Source organism: Dermacentor albipictus, chromosome 6 (assembly GCF_038994185.2).
Source record: "Dermacentor albipictus isolate Rhodes 1998 colony chromosome 6, USDA_Dalb.pri_finalv2, whole genome shotgun sequence".
Classification (NCBI taxonomy): domain Eukaryota; kingdom Metazoa; phylum Arthropoda; class Arachnida; order Ixodida; family Ixodidae; genus Dermacentor; species Dermacentor albipictus.
Genome location: NC_091826.1, coordinates 4,686,979 through 4,713,969, shown reverse-complemented (window position 1 = coordinate 4,713,969; position 26,991 = coordinate 4,686,979). Strand labels below are relative to the sequence as shown.

General features: G+C 49.3%; 1 protein-coding gene and 1 long non-coding RNA gene across 12 annotated transcripts in view; one reads left to right on the top strand and one right to left on the bottom strand.

Moving 5' to 3' along the window:
* The window catches only part of Wnk (Wnk kinase), a 540,152-nt gene that overhangs the window by 367,314 nt on the left and 145,847 nt on the right, over positions 1–26,991 (top strand). For all 11 annotated transcript variants that reach the window (XM_065456126.1, XM_065456128.1, XM_065456129.1 and 8 more), the window contains one exon: positions 15,500–15,808. In XM_065456126.1, coding sequence (XP_065312198.1) covers positions 15,500–15,808 — 309 coding nt within the window. The remainder of the gene's footprint in view (positions 1–15,499; positions 15,809–26,991) is intronic.
* LOC135921808 (uncharacterized) lies at positions 5,136–7,104 on the bottom strand. The gene is made up of 3 exons (XR_011515443.1): positions 5,605–7,104; positions 5,339–5,474; positions 5,136–5,254 (listed from the first exon to the last, which is right to left on the bottom strand). It is a non-coding gene; the product is annotated as an uncharacterized lncRNA (long non-coding RNA).

Genomic DNA, 26,991 nt, shown 5'->3' with positions numbered 1-26,991 from the left:
ACGAATAGCCGCATCATAAATTTATAAATCGTCAAGGCCTAAAAGCAAGAATGTCACGACCTGCACTGTAACCCAAGGAACAAGACAAAAAAACAGAGTCAGAATAGGCCAAACGGTAACAAAGAAATCAGCTCCGCAAACTGAGCAGAAAGGCAAAAGCACAGTTTTGAGAAAAACGCCTTCAAAGTTTTGCCTTGCCTCCACTCTTCTAAGATGCACCAGGATTGTATTCCTTGGTGTCCTTAGCACAGCGGGGCTTCTTAGCCATGTGGCCTTTCATCTGATGTTCTTTCGATGCCTTTTTTTGTAGGGCATCCTTTTCTGTAGCTCTTTGAAGGGAATGCTTTTCTGGCTTCAAGCCAAGTGAGGCACAAAACTGTCTGTATGCACGAAGCGTTCCTGTGTTGTACTTGCAGATTGCCTCATTGACTGCTGTCTCCACTGCGATCAATGAAACATTTTGCTCTTTTGGTAGAATTGATGAAATGACAGAGTGGAGACTCTCGGCTGCATTTTTAGTCTTCTATCCTTGGCAATGGCCGAGTAGCTGAGGATCCGAGAGGCATTGATACACAGGCAGCAGCACAGCTGAAACATGTATTCTGAATTTGTACTTGTGTTCTGGTGGAGCTTTACCTTCAGCTTCTGCAGCCCGGTGACTGCACCAGCTCAGGGGTCCTGGAGGGCAGAGCTCATGATGAGGGTCTTTATCTGTTGAAGTGATATGATAGAAGGTTGCCATTATGGCCCTTTGCATATCATCTACTTCACTATTGTTACGTATGGCCATGCCCTATTAATTGGTGAGCTTTTTTATTAGGTCTTGGGTCAGGCCACCCTTCCCTCCAATTGGTTTACTTCTTCTGCTTTTTGAGACAAGTGTTCACAGGGCTGTCCCCATCCTCTTTTTCACGTGATTGATACAGTCCTCTTGTTGAACGTAATGAAGCCATAAGCCTTGTCTTCACAAACGGCCTGGAAAGTACGGCTATCCCCATCACAAACAATAGATGTGTAGCGGAAGTCATTCCTTTCCAGTGACCTTCTGAACAAGATCAACGCTGCCTCGACCTCCATTCGGCTTGAGTTTGCATCGTTGTTCTTTTGGCACACGTGATTCTCTTTCCATTCACTGTAGCCTTCATCGTTTTCTTTTGGCCGAAGCGTGCATCCATGGCATCTGTTCGAGAGTACAACACAGTCAAGCACCAGACCAGTGTAAAATTCAATTATTGTGCCCACACCAATATTGGGATGCATGACCACGTGTCATCTATGTCCCGTCGTAGACTACCATCACATTTTTTGTTAATGCCAGGTCCATTTCACTGCAAAATTTCCGCATGGCTGCCGCGGCGTCAGAAAAGAGACTTGCCGCAGCCATCTCACCAGCAGGCCTGAATTTTGATTTCAGATGTCTTTGGAATGTCTTATGGTGCAAGCCTCTGTGTGAAACGTTCATCACTGACCAAAAGTCAGTCAGTGCAGTTGCCCCTCTGCCGGTGGTTTTAATTGCTTGCATTGCACGCATATTCACGTCAAAAGCCTTACCACCCTCTACTCGCGATGATGACCATTTACTTGCAACAACGCCGCAGGCATTGTAGGTCAGTAGCATTCGTGTAGCCAATCCATGCCTTGTTCCCAAATGAACAGTCACTCCCGGCTGAGAGCACTCTTGGCACAACGCATTCTTGTACAAAGCATTCAATGCTGTGACCTGCACCATCAAAAGCTCATCCGCCAGCTCCACATCGGCACAACTTCCTCTCTCACCTGTGAGCTTCATTTTTCTCTGAGTCGCCGAAACAGAATTGACAGAACAGAATGTGACAGCGTGACAAACAGAACGTGACAGCGATGCGCACCGCTGTCACGTGGCGTGGCCGCCAATCGGGAACCTCCGCGAGACCTCGAAACTTTTGCTTTTTCTGCGTTTGTTTTCGCTCGGAGGAGGCCGGGAAGGCGGCAGATTTGAAGCCGAAGAAATGCTCTTTTTGTTGCGACCAAGATGGCGGCGCTCGGTTGCGCCATTATGGAGATATCGTGGCTTGAAAAACACCGTCTTTTTGCAATTTCCACAAAACTTCTCGTCGCTGTGGCTGATACAACAATTTTTATAAAGCACTTCTAAACGGTTTTCAGGGAAGATATTTTGGAATCAGGTAGAGAAAGGGTTATAAAAACTGAATATGTGATTTTCGAAAAATCGGTTTTTCAATCATTTTTCGCAATGCGAAAGCCGCGTCCCCCCTTAATCTTCTGTTTACCATATCGCATAACGTCGCGTTGGCTGCGTGTCTTCAGAACTGCATCATCACTGGCCATGATTGCATTGATAGCAGCTGCGGTATCACCGGCATTGGTTACGGGAAGCAGTAGCTTCATTTTGACTCGGTACACACGTCAGCCGCATGCTGTCAGCACTGTGTAGTCAACATCCATGATCCTGTCGATGGCGACTGTGGTTTCATCCACAGTGGTTTTAGAGAATGATTCGGTGGTGGTTCAGCGTGTGCGTATACATGACAGGAGTGCCACAGAGAGGAAAGGTGCTGCAAGAAACTTGTTTCGGCCTTTGCACCACGTCAAATGTGCACAATGCTCTCCCGAGCTCCCTGGGCATTGCTACATTAGCCCCTGTAAAAGCATCGCCGAAATTGCAGCGCCTACCTTCTACTAACGTGCAAGTCCAGAGGGAAACTAGATAGAATGGTAGAGAGGATGCAGAGAGTGGCTAGATGCGACGCAGTCGCGAAGCAAGTAATGAGCCTTGCCACTCTTCTCTCATAGTTACCATATAAAGGGGAAAGGTAAAAAGAAAGGATGACGTGAGGACATGACAGCGGTTATGGACAGTATGGATAAATTTTATATTGAAGGTACAGTACGGTTTGTTAAGTACAGTACGGTCTGTTACGGTAAGCTGATTCCTGAAAAAATAAACACTATGAAAATTTGTCGAACAGACATTTTACACAGGGCGTGCAAAAGCAGAGCCGCATTAAAGTGAACTGTAAGGCTTTGATGACAATACGGAAGCAGTTGCACGTCAAAGCAATACTTTTGTGCCTGCCATGGTAGCTTTATGGCTACAGCATCATGGTTTTGATCCCTACCGCAGCAACTGCATTTCGACGGGGGTGAAATATAAAAGAAAACGCCCGTGTACATAGATTTATGGACGCATTAAAGAACACCACTGGGCCAAATTAATCCGGAACCTGCCACGAAGGCATACCTCATTATCTAAGTCCATGCAGAAACAGAAATATAAAAATGTTAAGGGCTGCCGCTCCGTTCAACTGGTGAATGTTGAAGACTGTGACCATGAATAATGAAGAGGAATTTGAAGAAGGGGAGTGGGGTGGTAGATACGAGAGTGGGGACACACACACATTTTTTGTGAACAATGCTACCTCTGCTTCCCTTCCAGTAACATCAGGCGTTCCGCAAGGGTCCGTCCTTGGCCCGCTTATATTCCTTATTTACATTAACGACCTATCAACTCACGTATCTTCTAATATCCGAATGTTTGCCGATGACTGTGTTATTTATCGCACTATTGCCAACGCCTCTGATCAATTAACCCTTCAAAGTGATCTTAACCATAGTCCTGCGTCCCCATAGCCAGGTCACGGCCGCTCAATGGAAACAAGGTGCGGCCTGCCGAACGCGCCTCTCCGCCGGTGATTGCGATAGTTCTTGTTCTCTCCGCCGCGCCGGTAGTGGCGCTGCACATCGGCGAATGAGGGGTGCCCACGGGGACTCAGGAGGCCAGGTTAGGTAGTAATGAAGAAGGTGGAACCTCAGACTAGCATCACCGTCAACAATAGAAAATGTATCGTCGTGCAAAAGGCTACATAACTATGCACGGCGGCAGATGAAACGAAAAGTGGTTAGAGATTGAGGAGCAACAGTTAAATTTACAACCAACAGGTGTGCATGCGCTTACAGAAACGCACCTTAGAGGCTCGGGAAGATCCACCAGTGATTGAGAACTGTTTGGGAAGGGTGTAGTGGTTCCAGGGCTTACATATGAAAACGCAGTTATTTGCTTGGGGTTAGGCAATGCGCGCCGGCATGCGACACGGCGTCAAGATATTGTGTGTCGATTGCGCGCGAGAGGGTGGCAGGCGCGATATTCGGCAAGGGAAAACGAAGCAGAAATAAAGACAGTACGAGAAAAATGAAGACAGGCAGGTACCGCAGAGTCACTTAAGTGCTCTATTCGTGTGTGTTCACACCGATGACTTCATCAATGATGTGGATTTACAAATATCTTCAGTTGCTTTCTGTGTCGTGAAGGAAGCGCAGCTTCAGATATGGAACTAAAGATATAGAGTGGTGTTGACGTGCAAAACACGGTTTTATTGATTCTGAGCACAGGTTTAAAAAAATAGGGCTTCGTTTAAGATGACGCATGACTCACAGAATGCAAATTTGTTTTATTTGAACACTACTGTTCAAGGTTTGCAGTCTTCTCTACAAACGCAGGACCTTGCGGGAAAGAGGCTTTCTTGAAAGCCTGAGCACACTGTCCAAAGAGCTGGTAAGGTCACCAGCCCAGTTCGCCAGGAGGGGTCTCAGGAACTTTTTTAGAAATATCTCGCAAAGCTCTCGACAGTGATACTGGTCCGTACACTTTGCACACCACATGAGCGGGCAAACCATGAGGTGTGGGAGTACAGCACATGAGAGGAGCTGGCACAGTTTCCCACAGCGATAAACTTCAGCAGACTGCAGAGCTAATTCGACGAAAGTACACAGCAGCTTGCATAACCAGACGACTTCAGGCCGCGGGTAGCTCAGTCCACCTTGTTCAAGACTGAATGTGAAGTGATACGCTCCAGCCCGCGAAGCACTTCCTTTTAGTCGCACCTTGCATTCACGGCACGCCACCTGTATAATTTCATAGATTCAGATTTTACTAACTGCGTCAATTGTCTTCAACTTGACCAATATACAAATGGCTAATCATAGAGTAGGCATGGTCATTTTAAAAGATAGAGCTCACCTTTTGCTCACAAACGAAAGCCAGGTACCCCGCCATGTATGTGAGCGGTGCGAACTCAAGGTGTGGAGGGACCTCGTCGTGCTTCATCACATGCTGCAACTTCCACAACACTGCCAAGGCTGCCTCCGGTATAGCTGGGTCTTCTCGGTCACCGTCGTGGTTCCAACCTTTCAGCGCTGTCTTGCACTCTGAACTTGATGGCGCGTTTCCAGTGCTGGCAGCCTGTAAAATCCCGACCTGTGCCCCAGAACATGGTTGGCGATTGCCACTTTTGCAAAAACCAAAACACTAGACACTTCAAGAAGCAAACAGCAGCCGAACCTTCAGCAACTTCTCCGCTGTGAAGACTGCGGCTCTTGCATCAACTCGGTCATTACCACCATTGAATTGGCGGAAGCAGCTGAACACAGACTCTACTGGATCGCTGTTGAGCCCACGGGTCAGTACGTACTTGAAGCTGCAGTTTTTTAAAAGCCAAAAAAAAAAAAAACAAGTATGGTTAACACCTTGAAGTCACGCATCACATTAGCCAAGCTATAATCAGAGCGTGAAATTAGCAGGCAAATTTTCGCAAAATTTGTGCTTACCCCAGGTCGTTCAGCATGTACTCAACGACGGCAACTGTTGATCTAGTTGTCATTACGGTAGCCTCGTAAGTCTCCTTTGTAAGCGACTGCATACGGGCTTTCATGCTTTCACGTCTCACATTTTCGAGATAACTGATGAAGTCAACTTCGAGCCAAGCCAACCTATCATCCTCAGTTTTGACGAGTGGCCTTTCCCTCGATTTCCAACCGGAAATGTCATGGAGGTCATACCACAACCCAACATATTTCATGAATGTGATAGTTGACCGACAATCCTGAAATTGCGCAGCCTTCTCATGTGATCCAGGATTTTTTTGAAGGTATTCGAGGATGGCGATTACCGTAGGCGAGAAGAGCAATGTCGCGCGACAGACCTTCATCTTTTCAAGATTGCTGGGTTCAACGTGAGCTCGGCTCAACAGTCGCACTGGCTTAACAAGCATATCTCTCTGGATGTTGTAGAGTGTCTTCAGGAAAACGCCTCCTTTGATTGGCTCGATACCATCGGACATTTCTCTTTCCAGCAAGTTTGTCCTTAAGTTTTTGATCAGGTGGCTGGGGTCAAATGACAAAAATAGAGGCTCGCCTTCGCGCTCTGGATGTGGGACGACATGCTGGAGTGTGTTGTCATCGGACAAGTTCCGGAACATGGCTGTGTTTGTTTGGTGGTTGTCAGTGACAATACGGACAATTCGAAATCCTATTTCTTCAACTGCCTTGATGACACTGCGCGTCAGGAGAAGGAGCTTATCGTGCTTCAAATTTCTCGTGAAAAAATAACCTACTGGAATCACATATACTGCTGAGAGTCCACGCAAAACAAAGCAAAGAAGCCTGTTGGCTACCACAACAGCAGGTTCTCGCGCCTGGCACTGTACATCGACGAGCCCAAAAATCCTATCCACTTGTCGATCATAAGTAACTTTCTGCTGTATTGACATTTCGTCAACTATGAGGCTGCAGTACGGCTCTTTTTCTGAGAGTAAACTACGCCTTTCCACTTGGAGACGTTCACGGATGAGGCTAGTTATTCCGGTCTCTCCTGTAGATGACCCAACAAATTTCTGCAGCGTAGATCGGCAAGGCAGCCTGAGAAGCTTTCTCGCTCTCACGTGTTCGTACCCTTTACGAGACGTTGCCCTCCACAGCACACATTCTCGAACTGTATTCTCTTGCCATGTTGGCCTGACCTTACTAAAATTTTCAACTTGTTCAACGAGAAACTCGGCAGTTTTGTCGCCCTCCGCTGCTGCTTTTCTTATCTTCGTTATAGCCTGCACCGCCTGGTCCCCATCGTATAGCTTTAGCTTCTCCTGAACATCGTCGCATTTTTTTTGCAGCTTTTGTAGTCGCTCGTTGAGTCTGCTAGCTTGCATTTGCAGGCGGTGCGCGTTCCTCTTGGTATTTGCCATAAAGCTTGTTAAACAGAACGTCGTCTGGCATTCTTGCGCTTTCACACCGCTTTGCAAGCTGCATCCTGTGGCCAAGCAGTTTTCCGGACCAGCGACCTCGTCCGCATGCGGCGGCGTTGCGCGGAGCTCGACGTCGCCTTCAATTTTACCTAAGTCCGCATCAGAGCGGCGGGACGCTTTGTTTTCTGATCCTGCACATAACTCCTGCAATGAGTCGCCTACTTTAGTTATGGCAGTGGCAGATGCGACACGTACTACTGGTCGGCGTTTCTTCGAGGCCGCGGGCAGCATGTATGCAGGGTACGACGGAAATTGAGTCGGCACGGCTGTCGGCCGCAGCACCTTACGTTTTAATCCTTGCTTGTAGTCGTCCTCCTTGAAGTGAAGCGAACAAACGACGGCCCTGGAGTTCGGCACCCACTGGCTACCTTTGTCGTTGCCTTGTCGCGAAATATGCCGCAGCCAGACATCCCGGAGTTGTTCCTTCGCCGGCAGCTCGTGATAAGAAAGGTCGGAGTTCCTCGCAGCATTGGATTTGCATCGCGGCACACAACAGTTCTTTGGCATTGCGTATGCCGTGACGCATCTAATAACTCCCCGTTAGAAACGCGTAACGAAACAGCTGGACGATAAAATAAAAACGTACGTGAAACAGGGACCACGCTACTTCGCAACGCTTCCTTCCCGGCGCACGGACCACGTGGACGGCCGGCTCTCCCTTGGAAATGTGCGCCTTACGTTCGCCGATGTGCAGCGCCCCCACCCATAGTAGCGGCCGCAACTGAAAACTTCGCTTGTCACTCCCTCACCCACTGACGGCGCGTCATGCGGCAGGCCGCACCTTGTTTCCATTGAGCGGCCGTGGCCAGGTGGTCACACCCGACCCCAGCCGGCGCCTCGAAATTCCAGAGTGGACCTCGCACAGTGGCCTCCGCTATGGTCCATTGTCTTGTGTCTCGAAAAGCGCAGGGGAGGTTCCGCCAATTACCTCCCCTCGAGAACTCCCCTGAGCTTACCCCCGCTGCGTGGCTGCCGGTTGTCCGCAGTTCCCTGAAGTAAGTTCTTGGTTGGTTAGCGCTGTCCTCGCTGGTTCTCTGAAGGGCGCCACCACCCCGGATCGATCGACACACCTGCAGCGGGCTAAAATAGCTTTGAGAGAAGTACCCCTGCAGACCGATCCTAACACCCGGAATCTGCTTCGCATCGCAGGTCAACTTGTTTAGGTCACAATAACTGGCGCTCCAAAGGCAAGCGGCGAAGGTTCAATTGGCTTCACTGTGATAGTGCCTACAGGTGTCATTCAGTGTCCGTTATCGGAAGTGGTTAAGCAACTGCCAGTGTGTGTAAGAGGCACACGCTGTTCCGAATAAAGCATTCTCTGTTCCGGAGCTCGTTGGTCTACTTTCTCGTCACGCTGCGCGCCTGCGTGCGTCACCGTCCGCGCAGTACACAACACATGGCAACGAGGGTGGGACCGACGCAAGTGGCTTCCCGGGACCACGGTGGCTGCTGACAACAAGTGGGGCGTGCAACCAGGCCAGGGCGGTGGAACCCCAAGGAAACGGCCAACATGTCAACGGTGGGAAGAATCTATTGTTTCGACGAGAAGGCCGAAAGTTTTGACTCGTACGTGGAACGGTTTGAGTTGTATGTGGAGGCAAATGAAGTAGCTGGCAGCAAGAAATTAGCCGTATTCTTGACGCTTGTAGGACCGAAATCGTGTGAAATACTAAAAAACCTGCTCGTACCCCATGCGCCGTCCAGTAAAATGTACGATGAGGCAAAAGCGGTTCTGAAGAACCATTACAGCCCCCGAAAAGCCATCGTAGCAGAAAGCTGCAGATTCAACCACCGCGTACAGTTTGAACAAGAAAGCGTTGCAGAATTCATACTCCAGCTGAAGAACTTAGCCAGAAGTTGCGCATTCAGTGACTTTCTTGACCAAGCCTTGAGGTACAGGCTCGTAGTGGGGCCGCAATGCATAAACACCCAGCGGAAGCTGTGTGCTGCAGATGCCAGGGTTCTGACCTTTGAAGGGGCTTGCAAAATTGCTCTGAACCGCGAAATGGCATTGAAGCAGTCACAACAGATTAAGTCTGACGAAGCAGGTCGTCAGGCGGACCTGACAGCTGAAAGCAGGCAAATAGGCAAGCTCTCTGGCCAACGCCCTGTCAGAGAGAACTGCAGGCAGGGAGTCAGGACAGAACTGATAGAATGTTTCTGATGTGGAAAAAAACATTCGGGAAGAACGTTTCGATACCGCAGGTACAAGTGCCACAACTGTGGCACGCAAGGTCATCTCAGGACGATGCGCAAGCTAAGAACCAAACCATGCAAAGAACTGAATTGGGTAGACGACTCCACGGAAGAATCGGAGAATGATTTCCATATTTCTAGTATCGCCAGCAACAAGTCCGCGTATTATGTTACCGTGGATGTAGAGGGCCACAACGTGACCATGCAAATAGACACGGGCGCCTCAGTGACGATGATGCCAAAGGCAATCTATCAGCCGAACTGGGTGCACCTGCCCCTGAAGGCAGTGGCTGATCCACTAGGAACGTACACGGGCAAGCTTGTCCCAGTGATGGTTCGGTCGACGTTGTGGGATTCTCATCCATGCTCTTGGGACAAAGGAACGGCAACATAGTAGGGCAAACAATCACAAGGGCATTAATTGCACCTTTCATAGATCAACGCCTGCTAGCCGAGTTGCTATCCACAAAACATGTCGATGGGCGCATGACAAATCGCGGAAGTCCGACTCACCGCGACCTGATAACGAGCGAATATGTTCGCCTCATGCTAAATCCCAACGCCTGGTCATTCGCGCTTATGGTCACGCGAACGGTGGCGCGTTCGAAGGAGGCCACGCGAGACGGTCTCACAGAAGCATGGATCAGTGCGTGCGCGGGACGTCCGCGGCGCTCGCCGACCCGCAGCCAAAGAGGAAGTGCCTTCTCCTTTTCGCGCCCAAGTAACCCCACTGTGAGACGGCATTAGCAGCGCAACACTCGCACCATCTTTTGTACTGCGCTTCAACCACACCGACTGCTGCGGGCCCCAGGCCACGCGGCGAAGCCGGATTACGGGAGACAGGAGCTATGCGGGAGAACAACGTATCAGGGGACACGTGAGAGCTGCGCATCCTCACATCCCCCCAACCTTAAATATTCCGGTGAAACATGTCACATGGTCTAACATCAATCCGTGCTTTGCGAACAAGGTAGTACATGCAACAGTGGCCGTGCCGAGGAATCGTTCACACCCTGTCCATAACATGCTAGCCGACATTGCCCTTGGGTACTCCACTAGTCCACTGGTCACAGCAGCACCTCTGCAGACTCACTCGACGGCGCGATTCCAGGCCAGAACTCCGAAAATGGCGACGCACTAGGCGGCACGCGCGTCGCTCGCGCCGACGCGCCCTGCTGGTGAGCGCCGCAGTAGCTGTCGGTGATCGCCAGCTCTTTTCTCCCTTGCCGAGGGTTGCGAGCTGGATACAGGCGGCCGCCGAAGTCGCTGCGCCAAACTGGCCACAGCATCACCGTTGTCCGGGGTGGCTCGATCGTAGTCCGGGGCAGCAGTGCAGATGATGTGCAGGTGACAGCAAACCAGGAGTGACTCAGCTCACGCTGCGCACGCTCAACGCACTCAGCAAATACTAAAGTAGTGCAAGGGAGAGGAATTCTGCATGTGCATCGCCCACGTGGTACGATGTTCAACTCGGCTAGCAAAAGATCGGGCAGCTAATCAGATGCTAAGTTCACGTGAATGAAGCTCGCTTCCTTGAGTCAAATGAGTAATTTCAATTCGTGCGAGGCGTGCTAGAATGAGGGTAGCAAATTGCTACACCTCAACACCACAGTCCACCTGGTTGTGTCCCTCCACGTGCAACAGGCAGCTTCATAAAGCCTTAGGCCTAATGCATTGCTACCCTGACAACAACCGGCATCCAAAAAAAACAACACCCAAAATGGGCGCAAAACAGGCAGCTGCGAGGAGACATCAGCTCTGTTAGGTGGTCCCACCCCGCTCGGTGCACACGGCATCCGAGTTGACACAGCATCTGAGTATCAGGGGACGCGTGAGAGTTGCGCATCCCCACAACATGCAAGTAAAATACAAGCGGACTTGCATCCTTCCCCTGATAATAGTTGATGATGCAGGAAAGCAATGGTCGTGCCTACTGGGAAGAAACTGGCCGAGTCGACTAAGAGTAAATTGGAATGAAGTCGCCGTCATCGCGGAAGTAGACATGGTAACTGAGCTGAAACAAATTTGCGCGTTTTTTCAAAGCAGTTAGGACCACTTTCCAGGTTCAAAGTGCAAATACTAATAAAACCGGACAGCAAACCCGTGTTCTGCAGAGCACATAAGGCACCTTTGGCTCTTGTTGAACCAGTGGGAAATAAGCTGGATACTTGGGAGCAAGCCGGCGTCGTGAAGCGGGTAACACGGAGTGAGTGGGCAACACCCTTGGTCGCTGTTGTTAGAAATGGCCGTACGGGGTGACAACGTGCCAGCTTTCAGCCTGCTGCACGTGTTCTAATCCAACCAGACGGGGCGCACTTCAGAGAACTGCGAATAAACCGGCAGCCACGTGGCGCGGGGTCAGCTCAGAAATGTGGTACTCGGCCGCGCCACCCGGGACAAAGCAGAATTCTACGAAGCCCTCTGACATCGGCTCCGGACCTTTACACCTTTGTGTGTGTGTGTGTGTGCAACACAAGTATGTGAGCCCGCCTCCTGCAAATGGGCGGGTCATCTTTGGTGACGTCGAACGATGACTCGACGAACGTTTCCGTTCGCTTGGAATCAAGGGGGGACCAAGTGCTTATAAGCAGCAGTTGCCGGCTGCTAGGGTGTGCTCGTCGTCGGGAGCTGAGTGCTCGTTGTCATGCTCGAGGTGTACTAGTGAGCTGTGTGCTCGCAAGCTGTTTGCTGTATGTTAGTCTTGCGGGCTCCATATGGGAGTCACGCTAGACTATCTTGTCTAAAATGTTCATATGTAAATAAATCCTGTTCACCGAGTTCCTCTCTACGACCTTCAACTCCTTTAAATGGTGGCAGCGGCGAGATCGTCCGACGAATCCTAATACTGTGCCAAAAGATGGAGGGGCAGATGTCCGGTTGTGTGGTGGCTATAAGCTCACTGTGAACCCCATGCTGAAAATGGAGACTTACCCACATTCGCTACCAGAAGAATCGTTCATCCATAAAGTCAATGTCTGCCTAACTACTATGCATGTCATAAGTATTATTAAGATCACAAATGAGAACACGAGTCGAGAATGAGTCGATTTTTTTCGCCCGCTGTAGCCATTTGTTGAACTTGAGAGTGTGTGGGGCCTGACTGAACTAAACGGAAATGAAGCCGGCGCAGCACTCGCGATACCCTTTCCTGCACTTTCTATTTCCGGTGGAAGCAAGAAGATGTGTGTGTGTGTGTGTGTGTGTGTGTGTGTGTGTGTGTGTGTGTGTGTGTGTGTGTGTGTGTGTGTGTGTGTGTGTGTGTGTGTGTTGTGTGTGTGTGTTGTGTGTGTTGTGACCACGTCAACGTCATTTGTAAGCCAATACAAGCTTCGCTTGAAAAAATGCCTCACTGATTCCACTGGAGGCTGCTATCAATTACGCAGTATGCAGGTACAACACTGGAACTATATTCATGCCCACACAGAGTTCTGCAGGTCACTTTGCTTTGAAACCCGGGCACCGTGCTCTTTGTATTGCTGCAGCAAAGAACGCCATACAAAAAAAAAAGAGGGAGGGGGCCAAGGCACACTAGACGAGGTCACATGTCCAAGAAGCCCCCACATCACAAAACACACTAAAGACTACAAATTTGGTCCCTTTTAGAGAACTGAAGAGAAGGTGAAACTTCTGGAGCTGCTTTCTCAAAACTGGACTTTGCCTTTCTGCTCAGTTTTTGGGGCTGATTTTTTATTACCATTTAGCCTATTTGGATCTTCATCCTCTCTCTCCCTTTTTTCGGTAGCGTTCCTTCGGCTACAGTGCAGGTCGTGACAGTCTCGCTTTCTTATGCTGACTTTCTATAAATTTATGATGTGGCTTTTTGTTCACTTAGAGAGTGTGCTTTATGCGAAGGTAACAAAAAATTACACTCCAAAACATTCGTGTTATGAAAAAAAATATTCAAGACAGTCACAAACTTTAGCATGCATTTAGCAATGCAGTCAATACTCAACAAGCCTTCCATCCCATTTTTTATGCTCTCCGGGCCCTCGAGAAAGTTCATGGGAGAAAAGTTCTGCTGAATAAAATGTTCTCAAGATATCCACCTGAAACTTTTATGGTAGCATCAGGGAGACATCCTAAACATTTGTGCCAATTTTCACCCACATCCATGAAGTTATACATAAGTAAGTTTATTTCCAGTAAGTTGATTTTCAAAGCCGTGTCCTATCTTAATAAGGCCACCACCAGTAGCGCGTCCGTCGGCACACACCACTTATGCTGTGGAAATTCGTGACTCCAGTGACTTACGTTATGAGTGATCTGTGATGTATCACCCGACTCGCAAACTGAAAGTCGAACCCAGCAAGAGTTCTTTTCTGCTCAAGGAACCTCATAAATGACTAAATATTTCAATAGCTAAGGTATAGGTTAAAGTTAAAAATGGGATAAAACACGGCTTTGTAATAGAAGGCAAAATTATGAAAATTCAAGTTTGCAACATTTTACTACCTCTTCATCTCTGGGTAAATACCACCATGTGGTCATCAAAACAGGACCTGCCAGCAATTTTCAAGCTGCAGTGTTAGATACAGCAAATGACAATTGATCTCTGTTTTGGTTTAGTTGTGTGACACAGCCGAAAAAGAGCCAAGTGCCTATGAAATGAAGGCAATAGGCATGCACATTCACTTGTCAAATTTTTTACATAGCCTTATGTGGCTTATACTACGGGTGATCTGTTTCAAATCTGTTTTTGTGTTATAACCCACTCCTGCTTAAGGCCCCATATGAGAGGTCGGCAGTACTCCTGAAATAAATAAATAAATAAATAAATAAATACGGTAAACTTCCAATAATTTGAGATTTTTAAGTGAATGCAATACTGACCAGAGGTCCCGGCCGGCGCCTGTGCATTTTTATGGGCCCAAACGTTTGTTATTTTAGATCGTAAAATTTCTTTTCACCGGATACAGTCAGCATGCACGTGCCTCAGCTCTATGGGGACTCCAATGTCTCGGCAGAGGTTAGAGGGCAGTGAATACACTGAACAGGCACATGTCATCTCCTGACGAAAACACTTATTTTAGGCCTGCCCTAAGAAGTATTTTAACAATTTACGGTAGCTTGTAATGTCTAATTACAGTATTTACCTGATTCCAAAGCGCGGCTTTTTATTGGGGACATGTTAGAATCGGGCAGGTACTGCCAAATGAATCGGCAGTGTGTTGCCATTTTTTTTCTGCAATCTGATACAATTAAACCCACCAGATAATTTGGTTCATTTCATCAGTCCTGTCATGCTCAAATTAAAAGAAGTCAACTGTACCTGAAAATTCTTCATCATCATCAGTCTTTTTTATGTCCACTGCAGGATGAAGGCCTTTCCCAGCGACCTCCAATTATCCCTGTCTTGCACTAGCTGATTCCAACCTGCACCTGCAAACTTCCTGATTTCATCACCCGACCTAATTGTCTGCCATTCTCAATTGTGCTTCCCTTCCCTTAGCACCCATGCTGTAACTATAATGGCCCACCGGTTATCTGCCCAATGCATTACATGACCTGTCCAGCTCCATTTTTTTCTCTTAATGTCAATTAGAATATCAGCTATCGCCATATGCTCTGTGATCCACACTGCTCTCTTCCTCTCTCTTAACATTCTGTGTAACTTAATCGGGGTTGAAATTGGAAAGTCAGAAAAGGAAAATGCCTGTACGAGCATGCTCTTAGAACCCATGCAATGTGCTGTGCATATGATCTAGCGTCTTCAAAGACCATTTCTGTTTGTGAGTTAAACCTTTATGTATGACTATGCATAATAGTTCATAAGAGTGGCTTGTTAGCCGTGTTTGTATGTTGTACTTTGTAAGGGTATACCAGCAAAGAGAAAGGCCACAAGAAAAAATTGTGACATAGAGAAAGGAACTAGAACAGTGCTTGGTGGATATCGTTTCTAAGAAATAAAATCGGGTTTATTCCAGCATTCTTCTCAGTGTCATGCCTCACGATTTTTTCTTATATTCTTTCTGTTTGCTGGCATACCCTTGCAATGCCGAGCAGGTTATTGGCGCACCTACAGTGCCTTTTTTGTTGTCTGGACATTTGTCACTTACAAGATGTACCAGGACACCAGTGCCAGATGCTGTGATACGCACTTCTGTCCAATAACAGTGCACTGCCCACGTGCCTGCTACCTCATTCGTGCCCTCCTACTGTGTTGGTAAGGCTGCACGTCTTTCCAGTTGCTTGTAAGTCAGGGTTGGTGAGCATTGTGCCTATTTCAGGCTGTCACTACTGGCCACTTGGCTCCCAGTCCTGTGGAGGAGCAGGCACCTCCATTCCCACCCTTGACACAGCCAGTCATCAGCACCAGCCCGCCAGTTCCCATGGTGCAGCCTCCAACACCGGTCGCCAAAGTGGTTCCTGCTCAGGTGATTCCAGAAGGGGATTCCAGCTCAAGGCTACCCTCGCCATGTGGGGACGACAAGCAGGCGCCACTGAGCTGCCCTTCCTCCACTGCTGTCGCTGCTAATGCTACTACCGCCGCTGCCACACCCCCCTCCTCTTCTGTCGCTAGCGCTCTTCCTACGCAAGTGAGTAGAGGTGATGCAGACCAGGGTGGTTGGTCCCTGCCACAACCGTTACAAACAGAAAGTTGTTCTAGGAATGTGCAGACATTTATAAGGGATACTGTCAAGGTGCGAAATAACTACCGTATTTTCCAGATTGTAAGTCGCATCTTTGTATAAGTCAAAACCGTAGTTTTTGCGAGCTTTGAAGAAAAATTTGTATGTAAGTTGCACCAGTATACAAGATGTACCTATTTCAAGTCAGTTGGCATAATGAAATCATACACACATGTAGACTCGTTGTGAAATGCCAAACAGAACCATTTCAAGGCACTAAATTTCTGCAAACAAAAATTGTTGTGAGCCACTAACTCTGATAAAAAAAAGATCTTCAACCAACACTCCTTTTATGCACAGTAAACCAATATTTATTGCAGTTCACTTACATCAATTAAGGCATTGCCCTCCGACACACTGTCAAAAACTTTATCCACTTCTGCCGGCAGCATCTCTGTGTAGCCATCGTTGGCCTCTGAATAACCTATACGCGATGTTAACACATCGCTGGCATTGCCTCTGCAGTACAGCATGCTCGGGATGAACACGAAAACGAGAACAATATGCGTAAACCAGCCTGAACACAAGCATACAAAAAGCGAAATCGCAACTGAAACCCAGAAGCATTGCAACCTCTCGCTCCTGCAACTGATAATGATTACAGTCAAACCTCAATATATCGAACACGGATATATCGAATTATTGCGTATATCGAACAATTTCTATATCACATGGAAAATCGCATGCATTTTTAATTCTTTATTTCGAACGGGGCCACATGTAAAATGGATATATCGAACTCCGCCGCCCCAGACCAAGTGCGCTCTGTTGACAGGAGGCGAGCTCTCCCGCAACACTCTCGAAGATAGCGGCGGCGCGATCGGCGTTCCAGACTGCTGCGTACGACAGCTGCCCACATCGGTTGCGCCGAGGGCGCCATTTGAACGTAGCGGCGTACACACGCGGCGGCTCGGAGCCAGCACGGCCGCCTCTATCACGCGCGCACCTATGCGCGCACGGCGGGGCAAGCCGCCTCGATCACGCGCGCACGACGAGGCTTGCCCGCGCCGTGCGCGCGTGATCGAGGCGGCCGTGGAGCCAGTTGGAGCGCTTTGTCGGTGCTGAGCCACACATCATGTGCATTGCGGACTTCGTTGGCGGTGACGACAGCACCGGAACAGTGGCGGAGTTAACAGACGTGGAGATCGCGGCAGAAGTGACTGCTGAGCGGCCAAACGAAGACGCTGCCGAGGCCGATCCAGCAAGCGCTGATGTTGCCCCGCTCCCGACTGCAACTGAGGCTGTAGCTGCTTTGGCCGTTGTACGCCGCTACTGCGGCGCAATAGAAGGGCCGTTTGGACTACGTTGATGACGCCGTGGTCAAGCACGCGGTTGCCAATATGAAGCAGGCTACACTGCTTCAGTACTTTCAGCGAACTAAATAAATACTTTGTTTGAAGCTTCATATGAGTATCTATTGCGCCACGATTGGTTCATTGATTGATTTGCGCTACTTTTTGACGCGTTTTCTACGTGATTTTATATATCAAATTCTGGCTATATCGAACTATTTTGCGATCACCGCGCTGTTCGATATATCGAGGTTCGACTGTATAACCGAATGGTGCTTTTTGTAACAGGTGTATCATGGGTGCTACACTATAACAGTAAAAAATTGTTTCGGCCTTTTGGTATTTATTGCGTCAGTTCTATGGGTTCAACCTTTTCTTCAAGAAAAACTTAACTATAGCAGATAACCGTAATATAGACACGAAATAAGTTTGCACGTGATGACATGGGACCCTTAAGGTGAGAACGACGAAGTTCGTGGTTGAGCGCGCGCTCTCCGAGGACCAGCCATCGCTAAAGGCAGACGTTTCTTTGCCAATCTGTCAGTGGTAAACTGTCTTAGTTGTAATAGCTGGGTGACATTTCTGGTGGAGGTGCGGGTTACGGTCAATGTTAAGATCTCCGGAGCATACCCCAGACCTAAGCCCGGCAAGTAGTCCAGCCGAGCTTACTGCTGTGCACGTATGCGCCAGCTGACGTCTCTAGGGATTCCAGCCACAGCACGGTCTGCTACCCGAACGAACTAGAATGACGAACCAACCACCTCCTGCCACTCCTGCACCATCGCACATTGTTGTCAATCACACCTGGATGCCGAATCTGTTCCACGGAAGTGCTTCATAGGACGCCGACGACTGGCTTGACCATTTTGACCAGGTTGCCAACCTCAACAACTGGAACCACGAGCGTAAGCTACGCTACATGTACATCGCTCTTGAGGATCCCGTGAAAACATGGTTTGAGAACCACGAGGCGACACTGACATCATGGGCAGAATTTCGTAGGCAGTTCCTCAATGCCTTCGCCAGGGCGGACTGGAAGCAGAGGGCGGAGTTAGCGTTGGAGGCAAGAATTCAAGTCCCGAATGAGCGAGTGACGGCATACATAGATGACATGAATCAGCTTTTCAGACGTGCGGATCCTTCTATGACTGAAACAAAGAAGGTGCGCCCCTCATGCGCAACGCCAAAGAGGAAATCTTTGCTGGCCTCATTCGAAACCCACCGACGACACTTTCAGAGTTCCATGACGAAGCCATTACTATGGAAAAGGCCCTTCAACAGCGGGCCAGGCAAAACAACCGCGACGCCATGATTTCAAGGGAGCTCTCTGCCGTTACCCTCGGTAACGACGTCGGCGCCTTGCGAGAACTCATCAGATCTGTTGTCAAGGAGGAACTGCAGAAGATGCAGACGACCACTGCCCCTGTGGGACAACTTTCCATTGCAGAAATGGTGCGCGCTGAGGTCCGACAGGCCGTCCATATTCCTGGACAGTACGAGGCACCACAGCAGGGACCGCACGCCGAAAGGAGTTACGCTGAAGCAGTACACCATCCGCCACCCTCAAGTGCGTACAACATGGTACACCCCACTCAACAAATGGACGTAAGCTTCAGGCCGCCTCGCAGCGCACTGTACATCGCCGAAGCAAGGACTAGGAAGAGCGACGTCTGGCACACCACAGACTACAAGCCCCTTTGTTTTCATTGTGGCGAAGCCGGACAAATCTACAGAATGTGTCCTTATCGTCATGTGGGGCTCCGTGGATTCTCGCCGAACGCATATCGTCCACGACCTGGTGAGCGGCCGCCGGAAATAGAGTTTCGTCGCGAATCATCGCAGTGTTGATTAGCGATGGCAGGAGCCCCGTTCGTCGTCTTCTGCACGGTACAGGTCACCATCACCAAGCGGAGGTCGGGAAAACTGAGTTCAGCGACCTCCGGAAGTGAGGCCGCTGACGACGACCGTACGCAAGATCTTCTGCTACGACGACAATGATGAAAACGGAACGACGCAGACGTACAGACGAAGTCAAACACCTTACAAGAGGTAGTAACGTCGAACATTCCTGTCGCCATAGACGACGAACAAATAATGGTGTTGATCGACACTGGAGCGGACACCTCAGTTATGAGCATGTACCTTGCCTGCAAGCTGAAGAAAGTTTCTACCGAGTGGACTGGGTCGCAGATTCGCGCTGCAGGAGGCCATCTGCCAACCCCGGTAGGAAGATGCACAGCGCAAGTGAGCATTTGTGGGTTTACGTACCTCGGAGATTTCGTTATCCTCCCAAGCTGTTGGAGGGACCTAATTCTGGGAATGGACTTTCTGCAGGCTAATGGAGCTGTGATTAACTTACAAAAGTCGCGGGTAATGTTTTCGACGGCCCAGGCCTTAGCAGGGAGCAGCACTGATGACACGTATGTCAACGCCTTGAGGATTGTTGACGAGAACATCACTATGCCGCCAAGGAGCAGCGTAGTGACCCTCGTCACCTGCGACGCATTCGACGGCTATGAGAGTATTGCCGAGGCAAATATCCTGCTGCTGCTCGAAAGACACATCTGAATCGCCCGGGGCCTTGTTCGAATACAGCATAAGTGCTCGCAAGTTTTGTTGACAAACTTCAGCCATGAGTATCAGCACATCCCTCAAGGTACAGCTGTGGCATTCCTGAACGACATTGCTGACTTCTCCGACATCGACACGTTACAAGTGACTTCACCGGATGCAACAACTCACGCCAGCCTGAATACCCGCGTCCACAATAATGCTGACTTAGCAGATGTACAGAAGGATCAGCTGCTTGGCCTACTGACAGAATTCTCCGGCTGTTTTTCCACGGAATCTAAAGTCCAGCGCACTTCCATTACGCAACACCGGATCTTTACAGAGGAGTCGGTGCGGCCTGTTCATCAGCATCCGTATCGTGTGTCACTTATGGAGCGGGAGGCGATTAAGTGTCAAGTTCAAGAAATGCTTAATGATGACGTCATCCAGCTGTCGACAAGTCCGCGGGCATCGCCTGTCGTACTAGTAAAAAAGAAAGACAACACACTCCGCTTCTGTGTTGACTGCAGACGGCTTAACTGAGTCACCAAATGTGACATTTATCCCCTGCTACGGATTGATGATGCTTTGGACCGTCTGCATCATGCTCAGTTCTTTACTTCGTTCGTTAGACCTAAAGTCAGGCTACTGGCAAATTGAAGTGGACGAGCATGACTGTGAAAAAACCGCCTTCGTGACTCCCGATGGGCTGTACGAATTTAAAGTGCGTCCTTTCGGTCTCTGTTCCGCTCCTGCTACGTTCCAACAAATGATGGACACTGTACTCGTTGGACTAAAGTGGCAGACATGTCTAGTGTACCTAGACAACGTTGTTGTGTTTTCCAGCAATACGTAAGGCCAACCTCACCATCAAGCCGCAAAAATGTTACTTTGGCTTCCAGGAACTCAAGTTTCTAGGCCACATAATCAGCTCCCAAGGAGTGCGACCAGACCAAGAAAAACTTGCTGCCGTTGCCGAGTTTCCTCATCCTAAAAACAAAAAGGCTGTTCAGCGGTTCCTGGGCCTCTGCGCTTACTACCGTTGTTTCGTTGAAGGCTTCTCAAGGATTGCTGAACCGCTCACGAGACTGACTCGACAAGATGTGCCCTTTGCATGGACGGAAGACCAAGAGCAGGCCTTCACCGAATTGCGTAAACGCCTTCAATCCGCTCCAGTGCTGGCGCATCTTGATGACACCGCGGCAACTGAAATACACACTGATGCCAGCAACGTAGGACTCGGGGCCATTCTGGTTCAATGGCAAGATGGCGCAGAACGTGTAATTGCGTACGCGAGTCGTAGTCTGACAAAAGCAGAAGCTAATTATTCAACGACCAAAAAAGAATGCTTAGCAGTCATGTGGGCCATCAGCAAGTTCCGACCCTACTTATACGGCCGGCCATTTCAAGTGATCAGTGATCACCACTCGCTCTGCTGGCTTGCTAATCTACGAGACCCGTCAGGTCGCCTCGCTCGTTGGAGCCTCCGCCTCCAGGAATACGACATAACTGTTGTCTACAGATCCGGCCATAAGCATAGCGACGCTGACTGCTTGTCACGTTCTCCTATTTCCTTGGCATCCTCCGACTTGGAGCTAAATTTGCCATTTCTTGTTGTCGTCAACGTGGTGCACTTGACTGACTATCAACGTGCAGACTCTGAGCTGCTTTCAGTCATCCGATATCTCGAGGGAGCTGACGTTGTTGTCCCACGCCCACTTTCACGAGGATTGACGTCGTACTGCCTGCGAAACGATGTCCTGTACAAGAAAAATTTCAAGAACAGCCGAGAAACGTTCCTTGTCGTCGTTTCGACGGCACTGCGCGAGGAAGTTTTACAGGCTTGTCACGAGGATCCCTGTGCCGGCCACTTAGGCTTTGCGAGGACATTAGCACGCATACGGCAAAAATACTATTGGCCACACCTATTTTCGTCAGTTCAGCGCTATGTGCAAACGTGCTGTGACTGTCAGAGGTGTAAAGTTCCACCCGTCAAGCCTGCCGGCCTCCTTCAGCCTTTGGATCCGCCTCCGGCGCCGTTCCAGCAAGTGGAAATGGACCTTCTTGGGCCGTTACCCACGTCATCCTTGCAAAATAAGTGGATAATCGTGGCAACTGACTATTTAACTCGCTATGCGGAGACGAAAGCTGTGCCGCGGGGAACTGCTGCTGAAGTTGCCAGCTTCTTCATCCACAACATTATGCTTCGCCACGGTGCACCCGCTGTACTCATTACTGACCGTGGTGCACCGTTTACAGCGGAGTTATTGCAACAAATTGTCACACTGACGCACACTGACCACCGAAAGACCACAGCCTATCATCCCCAAACTAACGGCTTAACAGAGCGCCTAAACAGAACGTTAACCAACATGCTCTCCATGTACATTGATGTGGAAAACAAAACATGGGATGAAATTTTGCCACACGTCACGTTTGCTTACAATACCGCTGTGCAGGAGACCACCGAGTTTACACCATTCGAGCTTGTTTACCGACATCGCGTTACAACCGCCTTAGACGCCATACTCCCAGTAGACCACGGAACATAAGGAATGACACCACTGAACATTTCGTCGAGAAAGCCGAGGAAGCTCGCCAGCTTGCTCAGAATTGCATCCGCACCCAGCAGAATACCGACGCCTACCGTTACAACCGGACCCGACGGAATGTCCAGTACTTACCAGGCGACCACGTGTGGGTGTGGACACCTATCCGACACCGTGGGCTATCAGATAAATTGTTGCGCTGCTATTTCGGCCCCTATGAAGTTGTACACTGCCTCAGTGATGTGAACTATGAGGTGGTGCCTCAAAACTCTGATCTTGGTTCGAACCGACGCCGTCCTCGTGCTGAAGTCGTCCACGTAGTACAGATGAAGCCGTACTACACACACGAGGTGTAAGCAACCCTCACAAACCGCTTCAGCATTGTGTACATTCCTGTATGGGTCTTCTTTTTTTTTATGTTGGCACTCTTGCCCATTGTGCACGCCCACTGTCCTTGAAGCGACCGGGCCGGTCGCTTTTGAGAGGGGAGCAATGACGCGAAATAAGTTTGCACGTGATGACACGGGACCCTTAAGGCGAGAACGACGAAGTTCGTGGTTGCGCGCGGGCTCTCCGAGGGCCAGCCATCGCTAAAGGCAGACGTTTTTTAGCCAATCTGTCGGTGGTAAACTGTCTTAGTTGTAATAGCTGGGTGACAATATGACCTCTCGCCGGCACCTATATCACGAAGGCCACACTGGCAACCTTCACTGCTGCTACCCTATGGCTGCCACCACACAGCCTGCACAGCAAATCCTAGGAGCTAACATCTGTACCCGTGGTCGCTTCACTGTTAATACAACATTAGATTTCTTTCAGAATGTTGCTGCACATTGCTTCTTGTACTAAAAAAAAAAATAAGACGCACATATTTGTTGTGCCAGCATGCATGTTTTTATGCATAACAGAAATCCCCAATAATTCGAAACATTTCATTTGAATTGACACATAATTCGGACTGCTTGGTTCCTGAAGTGAAGAAGATAAAGACAAAAGGATTGGTGTTGCTACTTTGGCTCACGCTGTCATTTAGCTGGGACTGCTCAGCTGCTCTCTGCGCTGGACGTGCTAACCTGTTAACCGTCAATAAACCTTGTAGCATTTTGTGGAGGTGCGGAGTATCCTAACGCCTCGTCCTGGTACTCCGGAGCTGCACTCTGCCCACCGCTACCGCCAAGACCATGCCAGATGACGCTGGTGAGCGACCCACTTCAACTGGACCAGTCACCTGCAGTACCGTTTCCAATGAAACCCAGCTACATTCAGTCGCACCACTGATGCTGACATCAACAACTGGCTTTCGTCGTACACGGGTGAGCATCGCAACAAATGGGGCAATTTGACAAAGCTCACCAACATTATTTTTATCTTGCGGATATCGCCAACTTCTAGTTCTGAAACCATGGGGCCACTATTGCGACATGGAATGAATTTCAAACTGCTTTCGTGGAGGTATTTTGCCGTCCAGCCGTGCGAAAGCTTTGCGCCGAACAGCGCCTCCGCCAACGAGCGCAACAGCCGGGCGAGAATTTCACTAGATATATCAAAGACATCATCGATCTCTGCAACCATGTAAGCTGCACCATGACTGAGGAGAGAAGATTAAACAAATCCTCAAAGGTATTGAAAACGACGCTTTTCAAATGCTCCTGGCTAAGAATCCTACTACCGTTTTAGCCATAGTCACCTACTACCAAAGCTTCGACGAATTATGCCAGCACAGAGCGCTCGTTCTCACGTAGCCTCCTTTTCCAGTTCACCAACTGCTCCCGGACAGATTGATGACGGGTCTCTGCTACCTCAAATCAAAGCATTCTTTAGTGAAGAGGTGGCCCATCAACTCTTGCTGCTCCCTCTCACCCAGGAGCCTGTCCAACCTTTGTCCTCAGCCGTGCAGCAGGCCATCCACGACCAAGTTACAGAGGCTTTTCCACCAGCATACCAGCACGCTTCGGCTGCTGCACCGCTGACGTACGCTGAAGTCGTGTTGAGTCCTAAACTAACAACCCTTCCCTACCTGACACCACCACTGTGTCCAGCACTTCTCCCTGTGCCTCAAATGCCCCCTCAGTACTTACGGCCACAAGATCCATGGCACACACGGGGCATGTGGCGCGCTTTTGTCACCGCCGCCTGCCACGTCCGGACGTCATCGTTGATCGACACATACCTTCAGCCCACCAGGATGCTGATTCGAACCTGTCGCCGAACTTCTGGACCAGTTGCCAGAACTTTAGCAGCCGTCATTCACCATCACCGTGTCGCTGTTTGATGTCTCCGATGCGTCATCACCCGCCTTCCAACGAGGGAAACTAAGTGCTGTAGCTTCGACGGCAAGAGCTGCACAATTGTCGAAATGCCCAAGACCTCCGCTATCGCCGCAAAACATTATAGAAATACAAGTTGCCATTTTCGTCATACGTCAGGCTCTTTGCTGTAAGATCAGAAAGGTTACCACATCACTTTCTGGCCTTGTACTTTGTACTGCCACCACAAAGGTTGTCGAACTTTCAGCTGCATGTACTGCTATTATCGTTATTCAGGACGTACTTTAAACGATTGAGTTCCTTTTGCTGCCTTCCTGCTGTCATGATGTCATCCTAGGATGGGACTTTCTCTCGCGCCACAAAGCCGTCATTGACTGCGCCCGTGCCGAAATCGCTCTGTCTGTCCTTAACAACGCTCTGCTGGCTGCCTATCCCGCCTCTGTAAAGATTATTGTCACACTGATACTGATCTGTCGCAAAGTGCCTCAACACCAGTCCCTTTGTTTTGTCCATCTGCGCCCGACGCCTAGGTACTCTTCACAAGGGTGTCTACCAACCGGGAAAAGCGGGAATTCTCAGGCATATTGAATAGTGTGGAAATACTCAGGGAAAATTCAGGGAATTTGTGCTTCTATCAGGGAAAATTAGCTGTAATTTTATTGAAAGGGAATGAAAGTCGCAGTAATGCTGGCTCACATAACAGAGAGGGATCGTAACGAATCGTCTTTTGATGCTGTGTCGTTGGCTGGAGGAGTTGCCAGTGTAGAGTCAATGGCTGACTTTCCGTACACCCGACGGCTCCGCGGCACCATCACGTACACCATAGAATCAATGTCTAAGAACGTCTGAAATTTCGGATGCAAAAGCCCTTCGCCGTCCCATTTTTCGGACTTTTTGCTGTGATCGCAGGTCTGAAATGGCAATAATCAAAGTCAGCACTGCCGCCATTAGGTTACCTCGCCGCCGTCGTAAACACTAGGCCTACGTGCTTCAGCGTTCATTATTAAGCTTCTTGCTATTCGGCGCCGTGTTTTTCATTGAAAGAATTCGCCGCTGTAAGCAATGGCACCGACTCTGTCTTTGTGGTCCTCGCAATTGGCTTCGAAGCTCGGACAGTACAGCGCGTTGTATAATGCCGGTTCCTAAAGGTCAGCTTTGCCTCAATACAGAAGTGCTATGCGATGAAGCATAACAAGCATGGGAAGAGGCAATTGTCACGGGACACAGTATCTATTCCTTAGTTACACACGCTTCCATCCGCCAGCTCCTGTCACAGTACAGGCACCGATATGCCTAATAAGTGTGCTGGTAGGCCTTTTCGGATGTGCCTATGGAGATTTCAGCCTTTAATGGCAGTAAAAGACATGCATTCATTTTTTCCGACTGTCCGATTTTACGAATGTTCTCGCGGCCCTTAGGGAGTCCGAAAAATCGTACATTGACTGTATAGCTGACAAAGAAAATGCCTGAAATCATCTATGGGGCAAATGCGCGATGGAAGGAGGGCGAGAACAGAAAGGACCTATGCATTGAGGAATGAACAGGAAAGGAAGCCTGCTGCTGCTTTTTTCAAGGAGCTTGAGCTCAAAAAAACAAAGTGTTGGCTGATGCTGGGATGCAGGTGTCCCTCATCTAAACCGAAATAAACTCTTTAAAGCAGTGAAACGCAACACTGAGGCATCGTGCGCAGGCTGAGAGTCTGTCAGGAGAGTTGAGGTCGACACACCAGCTGTTGAGAATCTCATTTGGGACAAAGTGCGGGCCTCACACCAATGAGCTTGCTATAGATTGATGAAAGTAGCTCGTATCACCTTCAGTCACGGCGTCCACATTTGAAGACGCGACCTGTTTTTGCCATTTCTGTGCAATGATAGCAAGGAATAGAGCACGAGCATTAAGCTTACGGCAAATTGAAGATTCTGATAACCTAAATTACTTCAATTTTGCTTCTAAGCGATATGTATCGTTACAGAGTATCGCTTTGGTGAAGGCACTACCATGTTTTACATGACGCTTGATGTGGGGCATGTCGGTAGCAACCTTGAAATGTATATATATTATTACGATATCATCGAGCGATGCTGAAGGGACGAACCGCCGCGAGAACGACGAAGTGGGTCTGTGCCTTTGGCGCGAGCGAGTGTGGGACTGGCGATCTGGCTCCAGTGTAAATAACCTGTCCTTTATATAGTCTCTTTAATCTGTGTCTTTCCACACGTAACATTCTGGTGGAGGTCGGCAATCCCCGTCCTCACCACGAAACTCCGGAGTGGTCGGTACATCGAGCTTGTCGCCATGCCTCCCGGTGACGAGACCGCCTCTGCAACGGCTTCGGCTTGTCCGACTGCTCCAATTATCACGGTTGCCCAACATCGCGACCCTGGTGTGTTCTCTCGCCTGGAGGGAGAGGACGTTGACGAATGGATCAAGCT